The sequence below is a fragment of the Schistocerca americana genome, chromosome 4 (assembly GCF_021461395.2).
Source record: "Schistocerca americana isolate TAMUIC-IGC-003095 chromosome 4, iqSchAmer2.1, whole genome shotgun sequence".
NCBI lineage: Eukaryota > Metazoa > Arthropoda > Insecta > Orthoptera > Acrididae > Schistocerca > Schistocerca americana.
Genome location: NC_060122.1, coordinates 339,933,447 through 339,951,470, shown reverse-complemented (window position 1 = coordinate 339,951,470; position 18,024 = coordinate 339,933,447). Strand labels below are relative to the sequence as shown.

The 18,024-nt window shown below is 43.3% G+C and overlaps 1 protein-coding gene across 1 annotated transcript; it reads right to left on the bottom strand.

The window, feature by feature from the left end:
* Positions 1 to 228: 228 nt before the first annotated feature.
* Positions 229 to 16,691, bottom strand: LOC124612245. Its single transcript, XM_047140321.1, has 3 exons — positions 16,652 to 16,691; positions 8,322 to 8,467; positions 229 to 630 (listed from the first exon to the last, which is right to left on the bottom strand). Exons 1-3 carry the CDS (start codon positions 16,664 to 16,666, stop codon positions 396 to 398), a joined length of 396 nt encoding a protein of 131 aa, XP_046996277.1. The 5' UTR covers positions 16,667 to 16,691; the 3' UTR covers positions 229 to 395.
* Positions 16,692 to 18,024: the final 1,333 nt, after the last annotated feature.

Genomic DNA, 18,024 nt, shown 5'->3' with positions numbered 1-18,024 from the left:
GCAGTTGGCTATGAGAAACATTTCGTGTGTGACAATCTGCTGAGTGGGGTGAGGCGGAGGCAAGTGTAGAGGAGTGGACGAAGGCACCACTATGTACTTGTCCCGAGGACTCCACGACTGTACTTAGAGCCCCCTCCTGTAAGTATGTGTCAGTTCTGTTGGTACATTACTTCTTTCCCCAGAAGTTTAATGTAAAAAAAAGTCAGTGCACATGAAATTATACCACTTCTCTTTAATCACTGACTATGGTTACCACAATTTTGATAACTTTGCAAATGTTGTTTAGGAGTACAGCCTTAACGGAACAAAGGTGATGTGTTGGAATATTCGGCATAATTCTTTCTCCATATTTTTGTGATCGCCAGTCACAAAGCACTAAGATGCTGAAAAAAATTTCAGGCATGAGTACTATTTACTTCCAGCTGAATTTGAGAATAACTCCGTTCTTCAATTTGAGAACAACTCTGTTCTTCGGCACTGTGTGCCGAGGACGAGGTGGTACTGCTAAGTTTCTCTGCAGCTTCCATTTTCTTTCGCAGCTCACGTTTCTCTGCTAGTTTCTTCCTCAGTGCTTCTAGTTCTTCTGTGTCTGGAACTTTCAGCTCCTGCTTCTGTGGTTTCGGTGCGGATCTATAAAAAGTCACATCATTTAACTAATTTTAACAGTTTGGTTCATGAAACAATACCAATATGTGCAAAATAGCTTGCCATTCATAAGTACACTCTACGACAAAACAAATGACGGATCATAAAGGAATTAGCTGAATGGGACAGAAACCGGTAGATGTGATGTACATGTACAGATAAATAAATGGTTACAACTTCAAAAAACTTTGATGATTTATTCAAGAGAAGAACTTCACAAATTGAGCAAGTCACTAATGTGTTGGTCCACCTCTGGTCCTTATGCAGGTAGTTATTCAGCTTGACACTGATTGAGAGAGTTGTTGGGTGTCCTGAGATATATCATGCCAAATTCTGTCCGGTTGACTTGTTAGATCTTCAAACTGTGGAGTTGGTTGGAAGACTTTGCCCATAATGCTTCAAACTTTCTTAACTGGGGAGATGTCTGACAACTTTGCTGGCCAACATAGGGTTTGCCAATCACAAAGACAAGCAGTAGAAACTCTCACCATGTGTGGACAGGCATTATCTTGCTGAAATGTAAGACCACAATGGCTTGCCATGAAGGTCAACAAATCGGGGCATAAAATATCATTGACATACCACTGTACTGTAGGGGCAACCCAAGGAGTCCTGCTATGAAAAGAAATGGTGCTCCAGACCATCACTCCTGTTGCTGGGCTGTATGGTGGGTGATAGTCAGACTGGTATTCCACCACTGTCTGGGGCATCTTCAGACACTTCTTTGGTCTGGAATCTCATTGACTTCAGTGGTGAGTCCTGCTTTGAACTAAGCTCTGATCACCAGCAGAGATGTGTTGTCTGGAAACCCCTAGGCAGAGGTGTGATTCCAGCTAGACCGTTCCTCCCATAAGGCCCGACAATAAGGAATGATGGCCTAAGGCATCATTTCTTTTCATAGCAGGACCCCTTTGGTTTTCATCCATGGCACCCTTACAGCACAGCGGTACATCAATAATTCTCTCCCCTGTATTGCTGTTTATGTCAGGCCACCCTGGGCTTACATTTCAGTAAGATAATGCCCATCCACACATGGTGAGGGCCCTCCAACCGTCTCGGGATTCTGACGTTCTAACACACCAATGGACAGAATTTGGCACGATATCCATCAAGAGGATATCCACCAACTGAATCATTCGATGTCAACTGCCAGATTTGGACAATTTATGAAGCTCTTTCTCTTTAATAAATCATCCATTTCTTCTGAAACTGAAATAATTTGTTTGCCCAGATAATTCTTTCATAGTGCGGAAATTTTTCTTAGGCTTAGAGTGTATTAATGCATGTACATGAATAAAATTAGGGAAGTAGATATAGACACTAAATCTTATTCCTCACAAAAATCTATTCGGTTAAAAAACCTACATCTTTTTGTGGGAAATTCATTTACTCATATATATGAAACAAGGCGCAAACAAGATTACATGTTACCTTGCCATAGACTAACATTATTTGAAAATACCCCATATTACATGGCTTTGAAGCTTACCAATAAATCTGTTCCGAGTTGAAGGACTGAAAGCCAGAATTCACCTGCGCAAACATTGAAAAATATTTAAAAAGCAAATGTTACCACAGTGTGGATGATTTTATAAAAGAGGAAGACAAGTAGGAGATATTACATTTGCTTTGCTTTCCTATTTTTTCAACATTACGTTCTGTGTGTATGCTTATGTTCCCTTTTAATAGAGGTATATGTTCTTTTTATATGTGTCCATACTTATAAACAGTGTATCATGTGAACTATGTATCTAAATATCTAGATGTAAACATATATACTACTTTTATGAAAGGATGTGGTCTTTGAAGTATGTCCATATTTATAAATTACAGAAACAAAAATACTTTAAAAGAATGATTTCAAACCACTGTGGAAATTTTAAGAAAAAGGAAGAAATCTAACAAGTAATTATCTTTTTATATTGTAATGTGCTTCCAGGAGCACCCATATGCTTTATTTCAACGTATCTCGTATCTTGTTTTACGTATACTAAGGTACGCACAGAATTTTCATTGACGAGTCACCAATGTTTCAATCAAATGACTGTATATTTCATGTCATGTGACAATAAAGATTCTATTCTACTCTACTCTATTCTACTCTGTGATACACCATTATGAGAGAACAAAGGGGACTGAAATTTAATCATTCAGCACATACTGCTAGCGAGACAGTCAAATATTACATGTACTCCAGTAATCTGTTGATACTTTAGCAGAATTTACCAACAAAGTTTTGCAAAAGTGCTTTTACATTTTGACACATGGGAATACACAGCAGGCAAAGTCATATGTTAATGATCCAGCTTCAAAATTATCTGTCTAATGTGCACCACAATCCACACTTCATTGGATAACATAAGTGATTTGACTGCAGATTATCTACAGTATTTTACATTATCAGTATATTATTAAAACTAACACATGAACTTCTTACAGTGTTATTATGGAAATCTGTGTACAGACTGCTAATATCTGCTCAAGCAATGCAAACGGTGTGAGTGTCTGCAGAAATTTATGGGGGGGGGGGGGGCTGTGAAATTACTGCTTTTTTGTAAATGAATTGGTCAGTTTCAGTAAATCTCATGCCGCAACGACTAAATGTTATAGGTGACACACAAAACTTATTATATACCAGAGAATTGATGGTTATCTTCTCAATTCTAGAACTGTATGAGAATTCTACAATGAGTTTCTCTTTTACGATGCCTATGGCAAAATTTACAAGGGCCTGTAGCCTGTGCATTGACAGTAAAGAGACTGTATATATACTGCATGTTATTCTCTGGCATTGTTGGCAGTATCACAGGGTAATTCTTTTCTTGAGTTACCATATGCTCTAATACACATCCTCTGTAGGCAGATGGTTGAGTTCCACAGTAGAGGTAAATCTGCATACATATTCCTCAAGCATGGTGCAGTGCGTGGCAGAGGATACTGCGTATCAGCATCAGCGTTGAGCGAGGGGCGAATGACTGTGTGGCTCGGTATGAGAAGTGTTCTATCCTCCCTTACCTTATTATTATGATATTTATGCAAAGTATACCATGATGGCGGGAAAATTGTGGCACAATCTTGGTCGAATACCAGTTATCTGAAAATTTACCCCACAAGATTTCATCTCGCCTTTCTACCAAGTTTTCCTTTTATGTTCGCTCAGCATCTCTGTTTTACTTTATGCTATATGAACCCATTACAATCCTAGCAACGTACCTCTCAATTCCCTCGATGTCTGGTGTCACGTCTGCCTGATAAGGACTCCAAACATTGGAGCAGTATTTTAGAACTGGCTGCACTGGCATCTTGTAGACTACTTCCTTTACAAATGCACTCCATTTTCTCGGAACCCTTTCAACAAATCTAAGTCTGCCATGCATTTCACCTTACTGCTTGTTTCACAAGTTCGTCGTATTTAATTTCACATCTTATTGTCACTCTTGGATATTTAAACAATATATAGGTTTCAGAAGTGTACCACTAACCTTGCAATCCAATAGTATTGAGTTCTGCTTCTCTGCAATCGCCATTATCTTGGACTCACCTGTGGCTGAAGAGAGCTGCCACCATTTACACTAAGTGAGATTGTTTATCTACAGTAGTTGATTGACGATCTTACATTTTTGCAGACAGCACTGTCAGGGAATGCTCTGGCCCATTTCCGACCTGTCGTCATTTATACTGAAAATACTAGTGCTTCTATTTTGCTCATTAGTGCACAGCCACAGGAAGTTTTGTTTCTGTTGAACTTCTGCCATCAAGTATATGGTACCAGTTTCTATTAGATAAAATTTCTTTGACCCAGTCACCTATCTGACAAGATGATACATATAACTGTCTCTTTGTTTTTTGTCAGTGAGGTACATCGTCAGACGCGTTTCGATATTATAGATAAATTGACTATCTCTCAGCCATATCAGTTAAATTTGCAAGGTATCATATTTGATTCTTTCCTTCCAGAAACATTATTATTTTCGACTTTAAAATATGCTTGGGAACACAAATATGCTTGGGTAGCTCAGTTGGTAGAGCACTTGTCTGCAAAAGGCAAAGGTCCCGAGTTCGAGTCTCAGTCCGGCACACAGTTTAAATCTGCCAGGAAGTTTCATATCAGCGCACACTCTGCTGCAGAGTGAAAATCTTATTCTGGACAAATAATAAAGTTATTAGAAATAAGACCCACTGAATGAGAGCTTCTTGTCAGCTGCGGCTGAATTAACAATGAAGAATGTAACAGTTCATTTAATAAATGTGCATCCATGGTGGAAGGTACTTCTTGCAGCACTGAACCACTGAGCACTGTCATACCGCACCCTCCCCCCCCCCCCCCCCCCCCTCCTCTGCCTTTCTTTTCGTGATTCTGTCCCACTGCACGGGCAGAACGACTGTTAGTACACCTCCGTGTGCTCTATTCTCTTTGATTTTACCTTCTCGATATTTTCACTGGATATGCATAGGAGGAAGCAATATATCGATTGACCTTTCTGCGAAAGTATGTTCTTGGACTTCTAACAATACACTACAGTATGATGCAGATCACCTCTGTTTGTAGTGTGTGCCACTGGACTTGCATGAGCGTCTCCGTGATGTTTTCGCGGCTGATACAGACCTGTGACGAGGTACGTTGCTCTTCTTTGCATCTTCTCTGTTTCATCTATAATTAATTCTACATGGCACACGTCCCAGAACGGCGAGAAATATTAAAGCATCGGTTGAACGATGGTTTTGTAAACTGTCTCTTCTGTGGGAGGTCTACACTTGCTAAGGATTCTTAAAACGAATCTCAATCGGGCTTCTGTCTTTTCTGCAGTTACTTTTATGTAGTCATTCCACTTTAAACTGCTCCATACGCATACTTCCGGATACTTTACAGATGTGACTGCTTCCAGTGATTGTTCTGCAATCGTGTCATCACACGATAATGCGCATCATTGCATACTAGTGCGAAATATATTACATTTGTTTATGCAAAGAGTAAACAGCAATTCTCTCCACCTAGCGTCGATACTCGCAGGTCTTCCTGCAGTTCGCTACAATTTTCTGGCGGTCAACTTCTTCATATACAACTGCATCACATGCACAGAATCTGATGGAGCTTTCAACGTTATTCGCTACGTCCTTTACACATAGGCTAATGTCAAAATAAGAAGTCCAACAGCTCTCTATTGTGGTATCTCTGAAGTTACATTTACGACTGAAGGTTTCTCTCCGTAAGAGTTTATATGCTGTAGTCTATTTCGTAGGACCTCTTCAGTCTAGTCACAAACCTGGTCCGCTGCTCTGCCCACTCGTATTTTGTACATTGGGCGATAGTGCGGAACAATACCGAACATCTTCCGGTCGTCAAGGAACATGGCACCAATGTGGGTATCGGTATATAGCTCCTTCTCAATCTCACGGTTGACCAGAACGAGTTGGGTTTCATAAAATCTCTGTCCGCAGAAACCATGTTGATTCCTACAAAGGAGATTTTCGGCCTCTAGAAAGACCGTTATACGCGACCATATAACTTGATTTAAAATTCTAGAGCAAACTGAAAATGATATAAGCCTTTAATTGTGTGCACCCTTCTTCTAAACGGGAATGACTTGTGCGTTTTTGCAGTCACTAGCCCTTTCGCTGCTGCGGACGTGTACACACGGCTTGCTATGCCGTTCTCCCGATGCTGTGTGAGTGTATACGTGCGCTGCTTGTGTTTTCCCAGAGTGCTATTGACATCTGCATGCGTCCTCAGCTGCCGACTTCTCACTCTTGCGGACGAGTTACTTCCATCTCTTGAAGAATAAAAGAAGTGTGGAGTATTTTTCATACGACATATGTGCCTCTCTCCGTGCTATCATTGCAAAAAACCTCGTTTCAATATCTTGAACCGTTTATGAAATGTGACAATTGCTATGACCACATAATTTACGAGTCGCAGGGACGAAATGGGCGAGTCGGATATAAAAGTCAATAACTCGAGAACAAAATGAGATAGCGTTCTGCTCCCAGTTTTAAATAAAATTTCGATACCTTACGTAGAGTCATTCATCGCAACGTATGAGCTAAAATCAACCATACACAAACTTCGCTCAACGGATTTTTACCTCTGCAAACTCTTTAAAATAGCGTGCAATGTTTTACTTAATTTCATGCAGCACAGTAACTATGAGAGATAACGAAAGGAAATTCAGTCCTTTATTGAGCGAAGATATCAGACGTAAGGTGCGTAAAATCGACTTTTTTTCAGTAATTTTTATTTTATTTTATTTTTTTTAAACCGTCGGATGATAAGTATTCCATAGCGAACAGAACGCCGCCCCTCAGCATCGATATCAGCATTTGACGAGCGGTAAAGCCACAACAAATCCGCGCTCAGCAGAAAATGGAGAGAGCACTTCTGTTAGCAGCGAAAGGACTAGGAAAGCTTCGCTCCTACAGTTACCTGCGGCATACTGCTGCTTTCGCATACTCTACAGTCTACATCAGGGGTCTCCAAACTTTGTAGTCCGCGGGCCACATTGACTCCTCCAAGAAGTCATAAGGGCCAAGATCTACCTAGTGGGATTAAAGCACCGTAGCACTTCACGATCACCGTAATGTAAGGCTAAAGGAAAGATGCAATAGCAAAAATCTAAGGTTGTGAGAATAGCTAGCACTGAAACGAACTACGATTTTTATTTAATTACATAATTCTGATTGGTGGACGTACCTGACCGAAATCCTGGCGTATTTTATTCTGACGAATTTCACCGACAAAACAGTATGTCACTGCACATTCTTCACAAAAGCGTCCTGCAAAGTTTACAAAATCTCAAAATCATTGTTAGCAACACTGTTACTGCAAGACGTAACAGAGGTAGAGTATGCCAACGCATTGTTATTTCAAGTGGCGCAACAGTAAGTTTAGTTATGCAGTCTTGTAGCGAGTAGCAGAGCCAATGTCGCGGTGTATTGGTCGCGATAGGCCTCGAAACTCAATTGTTGGCAGTGTAGGTACCACCTCAGATATTTGGCGGGCCGGATACCGGGGTGTCCGGCCAGCTAACGTGGGCCGGTTTGCCGGCTCTCGCGGGCCGGTTTCGGCCTGCGGGCCGCAGTTTGGAGACCCCTGGTCTACATTACGCCGTTCCAACGCTGCCTCAAACGATGCGAGAACTGCCGGGCGCACCTTTGTTACGTGCATTCTGCGCATGTGCCCACCACATGGCCAACCCTGCCTTTATGTACTCGGCCGGTGCACAGCTGTCACAGAGGCTGCGTCTCATCTGCTTCACTGCCCGTGCGTTAGCCATTTGCGCACCTCTGCCAACCTGTGCCCGTGGGTGTCCTGCTGTCTGTCAGTCATAGAGAAGTTTTTGGTGCCTGTCAGACACGCCCAGAAGTTCAAAATGGTTCAGATGGCTCTGAGCACTATGGGACTTAACATCTATGGTCATCTGTCCCCTAGAACTTAGAACTACTTAAACCTAACTAACCTAAGGACATCACACAACACTCAGTCATCACGAGGCAGAGAAAATCCCTGACCCCGCCGGGAATCGAACCCGGGAACCAGGGCGCGGGAAGCGAGAACGCTACCGCACGACCACAAGCTTCGGACACGCACGCCCGGAAGTGAAATATTTAATGTCGATAGTTTTAAGGCACTAATATGGACAGAAGGAACGTACACATGCATCCCAGCTGACCGAACGTACCTCAACTCGGAGCGGCGCTGCTGCACGAAGCGCTGCGTGTGCTGCAGCAGGGCGTCGTGGTCGTGGCGCTGCTCTCTCGCCCGCCGCTGCCGCAGCTGCAGCTCCTCCTCCAGTTCTTCACGCAGCAGCTGCAGCCGCTCACGCAGCTGTCGGCCCAACACACGGAGATCAGCCGTTGGCTGTTACTATTGCATTCCTTCTAGAAAAGTGGCTACCTACTATCAGTGTACTTTCTCTTTGCTTCTCCACTCTGGACACAGTTTACCCACACAGCACGAGTAGCACGTGCTACGGGTCCCAAGTTCTCAGCAGGAGATCCGCAAGCATACTACCCAATTTAAATTTAAAGCAATAATAACACTTTGGAATATCTCTAGTGAACACCCTGGTGTCTACACTTAAGTAGCTAGAAACAGTTCAGTTAATTTTAGTGAAACACTCGTTTAAAATCTTCCCTAGCTAGACCGGTTTCGGCTGACAAGTATCAAAATTACGTAAAAAAAAGCACCACGAAGGAAATATCCGAATGGGATGGGAATCTGAACATGGGGTGTACGTATAAAGACAAGCAACTGATCACAGTTTCAAAAATTCTGCCCAATTTATTTAAGAGAAAGAGCTTCACAAATTGAGCAAGTCAGTTCACCTTTGGCCCTTATGCAAGCAGTTGTTCGGTTGGGCATTGATTGATATTGTGTAAATTCTGTCCAGTTAGCGCATTAGATCATCAAACTCCCGACTGCTTGGAAGGATCTGCCCATTATGCTCCAAACATCTGCAATTGGGAGAGATCTGGCGATCTTGCTGGCCAAGGTGTGGGTTTGGCAAGCACAAAAAACAAGCAGGAGAAACTCGCGCCATCAATGTATCACTGTGCTGCAAGGGTGCCGCGCTTGACAGCCAAAGGGGTCCTGCTGTGAAAGGAAATAGCAGCCCAGAACATCATTCCCGTTTTCAATTGGGAGAGATCTGGCGAGATTGCTGGCCAAGGTAGGGTTTGGCAAGCACAAAAAACAAGTAGTAGAAACTCGCGCCGGTGATGTATCACTGTGCTGCAAGGGTGTCACGGTTGACAGCCAAAGGGATCCGGCTGGGAAAAGAAATAGCAGCCCAGAACATCATTCCCAGTGGTCATGCTGTATGGCAGGTGACAGTCTGGTTGGTATCTCACCACTGTCCTCGGCATCTTCAACACATCTTCGCTGGTCATTGGGACTCAGCTCCAAGTAGGACTCAGTACTGAAAACAATTCTACTCCAGTCAATGAGATTCCAGGCTGAAGACGTGTTTGGAGACGCCCTGGACAGAGATGGGATACCAATTCTTTTCATAGCAGGATCTCTTTGGTTGTACCCACGACACCATTATAGCACAGTGATATGTCGACGATATTCTACACTCCGCTTTGTTGCCCTTCATGGCAAGCCTCCTGGTCTTACATTTCAGCAAGACAATACCCGTCCGCACATGGCGAGAGTTTCTGCTGCTTGTATTGGTGCTTGCCAAACAGTACCTTGGCCAGCAATGTCGCCAGATCTCTCCTCAATTAAGAGAATTTGGAACACTATGGGCAGGATCATCCAACTAGCTCGGCATTTTCGCGATATAACGTACCAATCGGACAGAATACGGCGAGATACCCCTCAGGAGGGTTCAACAACTCTACCAATAACGCCAAACCGAATAACTGCTTGCAAAACGGCCAGAGGTGGACCAACATGTTACTGCTTCGCTCAATTTGTGACGCTCTTTCTTTTGAATAAATCATCCAATTTTTCTGATATTGTAATCATTTGTTTCTCCGTACACTGATTTCCATCCCATTCGAATAACTCCTTAGCTGTGCGTCGTCTCTTCCTGTCTTACATTGTATTTCACATTAGTTAGCCACACACGAGCAAATATTAGCGGCGGGACATCGATATTTTTGACGGACTCTGGAAAACCTACAGGGAATACTCGTGCGTTGGTGGAGACACGATCTGCAGGCCGTTACCTCCAGTTCTCGAAACTGGTGATCCTGCGTCATCAGTTGGGCACGCACGAGTGAATTTCTGTGACGGCCTTCCGCCAGAAAGTTCGTGAGTTTTCTTGTTGTTTTCAGGTATTAGGAAGTTTTAGTGAAGGAGTGAGCCAATGAGATCATTGAAAAACTTATACAATTGTACCGCAAAGTGTCTTGTTTGGGGACATTGACAAATGAACATTTTAGGGACATGGATGTAAAAAATAGAGCATACATAGAAGTGGTTGAAACATTTATAGACGCTATTCCAACCGTGGAGTAAAGTGCAATAAAATCTATGCTATAAAATTTAAAATCATATTTAAAACAAGAGCTCAGAAAGATGCAGGTCTCTGAAAGAAGTGGAAAAGGGGAGGAGAAGTACGTTGTACAAAGCGACAACATAGTGAACGTCAGTAAATAGTTGCTTGTACTATGTTCAATATTATATTGCACACGTCAGTGTTACGTCTTTTATTTTGCAGCTATTATGAATTACCGTACTTTACAGAGGATCAAGTACGCCTTCTTCCTAGCAATCGAACCTTCACGTTTCTCAGAGGAATGTCCACGACTCTGCATCATATCCATAAGTCTGGAATGTTGCCTTCCGGAAATCCATTTTTTGACTCATTTTCTTTCGAGAAATATATGAGTACATAGCATACAAATGGCTGGCGACTCCCACAATTTTCTTCGTACTATGGTCCAAGCTAACATCCTGTCGACCGCGTGAACGAGTTTCAGAACCCAAAAATGTACTACAATAAAACAGTGTGTAAAAATGTCGCACAGTACAACGTATATTCGGCGACATACAGTCGCAACTACTGTTTTCCGTGTAGCGCACACCGCCGTCCTGGGTCCACCGATAAATTACGAAAAGCTGCCGCTTTACACGACACACTAAGGAACCTGGCCTCCGGCAAGATCTAAAACACTGAATCCAACGGCAAGGGCCTGTACTTCAGTGGAAAACAACGGGTCTGGGAGCAGCAGGCCAGATTCATCAAAAATATTCGGGGAGCTGCTCAATGTCTCTCGCCTGTCGCAGAAATCATCCTCGTCTGTGGCTAACTATTGTTGATACCTCGTTTAATCCGAAGTTACTCTTACAGGGGATTGACAAAATGAACACCTGACATGTACACAATTCTTTTTTTTTATTTATTAATAAGGCTTTGGGCCATCATTGGCTTTGAGGACAGCTGCAGTTCTTCGCGGAATAGACTCGTAGAGCGTCTGAATAATTTCCAACGGAATGTTCTGCCATTCTTGTACCAAAACATTCGGCAATTCCTTCAGCGATGCTGGAGCTGGAAATCTGCTCCCGACTCTCTGCTCTAAAACACCCACAACGGTTCAATGATGCTGAGGTCTGGCAATTTTGTTGACCAGGGAATATGTCTGATGATATTCTGATGCTCCAAAAATCACTTCTAACCTTCTTGGCTATGTGTAGGTTGCATTATCGTCTCGGAATATGGCAGTGTTTGTCAACACTATGCTAGTCATATTAAGCACTTAATTGTCGAGGATGTTCAGACATTCATTCGCAGTAATGCAGCCAATGAGGGTAAATATAGTACGAGCGGTACACCACGATATAGCCGCCAAAATCATAACGGAATACCCTCCATGCTTGACTGTAGGAAGCAGGCAGGCCGGATCGTAGGCTTCTTTTGGTGTTCTCCATACATAATCTGACCGTTTGTAGAAAACAATGTAAATGATGATTTATTGGAACAAAGCATATCCTTCCAGTCATCAAATATCCAGGACTTATGACTGAGGCACCACTTCTTTCGCAGTTTTGCGTTGGTTTCCTTATTAAGAGTATCGTAATTGCATACCTCCCATGTACGTTAGCCTTGTGATGGTTCCGCCGCACTGTGTTTGTTGACACAGTATTACTCAAGTGAGTGACATATTCCGCAGTCACTTTTGTCACCGTAGTTATATGTTGTGTAGACACAATCCTTTTTAACCCTCGCCGGTCTCTGTCAGGTAACTTCAGCTTTCGTCCACAGTTCCTTTTCGCCGATGATGTTCTACCATCTTTTGGGTATGCTGTCGTTTACCGTTAAACAACTCAACTGTTTTCGTCGCAGATGCTCCCGCTAATCGCGCACCAACGTTTTCCCCTTTTTGCAAGCCTGAAGAGATCACACATTTCACTGATCGCTTGTGTTAACGATCGCAGAACAAAGTGTTTAATAATGGAGCAGTAATAAGGGACGATGGGGCTACAGATTACCGCTGTACATTACTCTGAAGCCGACGCCGTCATTTTAGTAGACCCGAAATGTTGCAGACTACTGTTTACAATTGTTTCTAGTTATTGATTCCTGTTACGCCCACGCAAGAGTGGAATTAAATACGAGGGTAATCCCAAAAGTAAGTCTCCTATTTTTTATAAGTACATAGACTTGTTTATTTGCACAATGGTTTACATCAGTTTACAGCTTGAGCATTTAGCTATTTCTCGACATAATCTCCATTTCTGTCGATGCATTTTTCTAGACGCTCTGGCAGTTTTTGTATGCCCATGTCATACCAGCTCGCTGCCATGCTGTTCAGAAAGTTATGAACTGGCGTGATTGTTGTTTGGTCTCAGGTGTAAAGTGGTATGCCCAGGTTTCACCCGTGACAGTTAAGTCCAGAAAGTTGTCCTGTTCGGCTGCAAGGCTGTGAAGAAATGCGCGGGAAGCAATAGAACCCAGTACGTTGCCCTCGATGGTGAGTGTTCACCGGAGGTGAGGGTATCATCTGGAGTGCCCCAGGGAAGTGTGGTAGGACTGATGTTGTTTTCTATCTACATAAATGATCTTTTGGATAGGGTGGATAGCAATGTGCGGCTGTTTGCTGATGATGCTGTGGTGTACGGGAAGGTGTCGTCGTTGAGTGACTGTCGGAGGATACAAGATGACTTGGACAGGATTTGTGATTGGTGTAAAGAATGGCTGCTAACACTAAATATAGATAAATGTAAATTAATGCAGATGAATAGGAAAAAGAATCCCGTAATGTTTGAATACTCCATTAGTAGTGTAGCGCTTGACACAGTCACGTCGATTAAATATTTGGGCATAACATTGTAGAGCGATATGAAGTGGGACAAGCATGTAATGGCAGTTGTGGGGAAGGCAGATAGTCGTCTTCGGTTCATTGGTAGAATTTTGGGAAGATGTGGTTCATCTGTAAAGGAGACCGGTTATAAAACACTAATACGACCTATTCTTGAGTACTGCTCGAGCGTTTGGGATCCCTATCAGGTCGGATTGAGGGAGGACATAGAAGCAATTCAGAGGCGGGCTGCTAGATTTGTTACTGGAAGGTTTGATCATCACGCGAGTGTTACTGAACTGCTTCAGGAACTCGGGTGGGAGTCTCTAGAGGAAAGGAGGCGTTCTTTTCGTGAATCGCTACTGAGGAAAATTAGAGAACTAGCATTTGAGGTTGACTGCAGTACAATTTTACTGCCGCCAACTTATATTTCGCGGAAAGACCACAAAGATAAGATAAGAGAGATTAGGGGTCGTACAGAGGGATATAGGCAGTCATTTTTCCCTCGTTCTGTTTGTGAGTGGAACAGGAAGAGAAAATGCTAGTTGTGGTACGAGGTACCCTCCGCCACGCACCGTATGGTGGATTGCGGAGTATGTATATAGATGTAGATGAAGAACTCGTTGTCGCATGTGGTCCTCAGTCAGCATGCGTGGCACCCATCTTGCCCACACCTTCCGGTAGTTCAATGTGTCCGTTAAAATTCTGTGAGCGATACTTCGGGAAACCTCAGGAACCAACGTGCAGAGATCATCCAGGGTGATCCGCCGATCTTCACGCATGCTTTGCTCAACCTTGAACATTGTTTCCTCAGAAATTGACGGTCTCCCGCTCCTTTGTTCGTCGTGAATTTCGGTCCGACCAGCTGCAAATTTTCTACACCACTTGCGAACATTTTTGACATCCATGCACGACTCACCATACACTTCCGTCAATTGGCGATGTTTACACACAGCGCGTGAAGCACTCTTTATGACAGTGTGACCAACTGCCACACAAACAGAGTTCTGTACTTATTAAAAAATAGGAGACCTTACTTTTGGGATTACCATCGTAGTAAATATCACTGTGTTTTCGCAGATAGCGCAGTGTCAGGAAGGCATTTTTAGACGTTTTTCTGGTCTTAAAGGCATATTTCATCCCTTAATACGACGCATTGCGGCTTGTTTATGTAACTATCTTTTTGTTACACAGTTCTGGGCTGCTTTCGTAATACAGCATTTTCCTTCATATGGAATGAGGAAACTGATATTCCGTCTTTGAACTCCTCCCGAAAATGATGAGAATATATTTTGCTATGTCTGGACGGTTTGCAGTATTTCCCTTCTCACAGCGCTCACTCACAGAGCTCTTCGAGTTGTACTGATAGGAAATTTAAAGTCTAATTACAGAAATAAAACCACTACAACAAAAGTAACCAGCACAGCTAAAATTCATGTATATGAAGGAAAATATCGCTTGAACGAGTCCACTTACGAGTGAAATTTGATTCCTTTACACTTTACACTACAATCAGCACGACTAGTACACATGTAAATGAAGCAAGCTGGCATTTTTGTAATCAATACACTTCCACCAGAAGCTAATGTTAGGCCATACTACGAGGGTCACTCCAAAAGAAATGCACACTATTTTTGTAAAAATACAGTTTTCATTCTGCATGTGTGAAAGTTTTACAGTGGGTAGATACATTCTTCCCGCTTGTTTTCAAACTCAGTTCAACCTGTTCCAGTGAGTGGCGCCGTCACAGCATGTCTTCAAGATGGCTGCTACAATTGACGTTCGTCAGAAGCAACGTGCTGTCATAGAATTCCTGTGCTGTGAAAACCAGACAGTGGGAAACATCCACAAGGGATTGAAAAATGTGATTGGAGATGCTGCTGTCGATCGCAGTACAGTTAGTGGGTGGGCAAGCAGGTTATGTGATGAAAGCGGGCACGGCAATATTGAGGATTGTTCTTGCAGCAGCAGGCCTCGTACTGCACACACTCCAGACAATGTGCAGAGCGTTAACGAATTGGTGACTGCTGACAGACGCATCACAGTGAACGAATTGTCAAGCTACGTTGCGATGGGGGAAGGAAGTGTTTGCAGAATACTGAAAGTGTTGGCGCTAAAAAAGGTTTGTGCCAGGTGGGTTCCCAGGATATTGACAGTGGCTCACAAAGAAACAAGAAAAACGGTATGTAGCGAACTTTTGGAACAGTACGAGAACGGTGGAGATGAATTACTTGGAAGAATTGTGATACGTGATAAAACATGGCTCCATCATTTTTCACCAGAGACGAAGAGGGAATCAATGGAGTGGACATCATCCCAAGTGGAACCACCATAAATTCTGATGCATATGTGACGACACTGAAGAAACTTCAAGCTCGATTGAGTCGTGTTCGACCACATCGGCAAAAGCGGGATGTTTTACTGTTGCACGACAATGCACGGCCACGTGTGAGTCAAAAAACCGTGGAAGCGATCACAAAACTCGGATGGGCAACTCTGAAACACTCGCCTTACAGTCCTGACCTGGCTCCATGTGACTATCATCTGTTTAGGAAAGTGAAAGACTGTGTTCGTGGAACAAGGTTTGAAGATGATGACTCCCTTGTGCACGCTGCCAGACAGGTTGGCCCAGAATTTTAACCATGTGGGTAAACAGACGCTGGTTCCAAGATGGCGTAAGGCAGTTGAGAGGGATGGAAATTATGTGGAGAAATGAAAATATTGTTCCTAAAGGTTGTATCTACACACTGTAAAACTTTCAAATATGTAGAATAAAAGATGGATTAAAAAATAGTGTGCATTTCTTTTGGAGTGACCCTCGTAACATTGCAGACGTCGGCTTAAAGTCTGTTACATCATGAGAACTCCCCTTATTATACACTGAAAGATAACCTCCAAGATTTGGCGTGTCAACTCTTTACTGCAGCCACCTTGCAGTATTTCCGCGTATGCAGTGATGCCAACTTGCAACAAGATGTACTCTATTGCATGGTGTTCATATTATTTTGTCCACCCCCTGTATACGAAAGGAAGATAACATAGCGTATAAGACGGTTTATTCAATGTCTGATTTACGAGAGTAACGCTTCTCAATAGCTGATGGCGAATTCCTCGCCTGAGGCTGGGTGAAAATGTGTCGGTATTGAGCATATGCGTGAGACACGTATCACGTATGAGTAGTTTAGCCACTCCAGAGTTTACGAGAAGTATTAGCTTGCAGTTAAGTTGGTGTGATGGCTGTAACGCTGGGCAGACTGACCTCCGCGATGGACATCTCGCAGAGCAGGCCCAGGCCTGCGGTGGTGGCGTCGTCGCGGCGTCGCTCCTCGGCTTCTGCGCGTGCGCAGGCCGCGCGCACCTGCTGCAGCGCGCGAACCTCCCGGATCAGCGCCTCGCGCTGCCGCAGCTCCTCCTCGCGCTGCGCAACACACACACACAGATACCAGAGGCTGGCAGCTTACTGCTCAACACGGGTCTGCAGGCTAAGTAGGCTGCAGCATAGGGGCTTGCACCACAGACAGACCCGCACCACAAACACTGGGCACACAAGTAAACTAGTGACCTGCTCGTTTTTCTTTTTTTCCTTTATTGTGATTTCATTCCCCTCGCCCCTCGTGGGCAGGGTGAGGGCTGTCATGGATACAATATAACGACAATGAGAAAAAAACATTAGAACTGTTTTTTATTGCTGTTGTGGTCTTCAGTCCTGAGACTGGCTTGATGCAGCTCTCCATGCTACTCCATCCTGTGCAAGCTTCTTCATCTCCCAGTACCTACTGCAACCTACGTCCTTCTGAATATGCTTGGTGTGTTCATCTCTTGGTCTCCCTCTACGATGTTTACCCTCCACGCTGCCCTCCGATACTAAATTGGTGATCCCTTGATGCTTCAGAACATGTCCTACCAACCGGTCCCTTCTTCTTGTCAAGTTGTACCACAAACTCCTCTTCTCCCCAGTTCTATTTAATACCTCCTCATAAGTTATGTGATCTACCCATCTAATCTTCAGCATTCTTGTGTAGCACCACAATTCGAAAGCTTCTATTCTCTTCTTGTCTAAGCTATTTATTGTCCACGTTTCACTTCCATACATGGCTACACTCCATACAAATACTTTCAGAAACGACTTCCTGACACTTCAATCTACACTCGATGTTAACAAATTTCTCTTCTTCTGAAACGCTTTCCTTGCCATTGCCACTTTACATTTTATATCCTCTCTACTTCGACCATCATCAGTTATTTTGCTCCCCAAATAGCAAAACTCCTTTACTACTTTAAGTGTCTCATTTCCTAATCTAATTCCCTCAGCATCACCGGACTTAATTCGGCTACATTCCATATCCTTATTTTGCTTTTGTTTTTATAATAAATTAAAAATCAAAGATGGACAGTTAAAAAACGAAAACATATACATTCCGAAAACATATCGCAAAATGGTGAAAGTCTTCTGAGAAAAAACACTGAAGCACTACAGTTTCACATAACATCTGAAGGCCATGTGCTGCTTGAGAATTATTTTGGGAGCAGAGAATATGTTCCATAGGACTGAGGGGTGTGGGGTAGAAAAGATAGAGGTCAGTTATATGATATGGAGAGGAAGGTAGGGGTTGGGGTACTACTCAGCATACA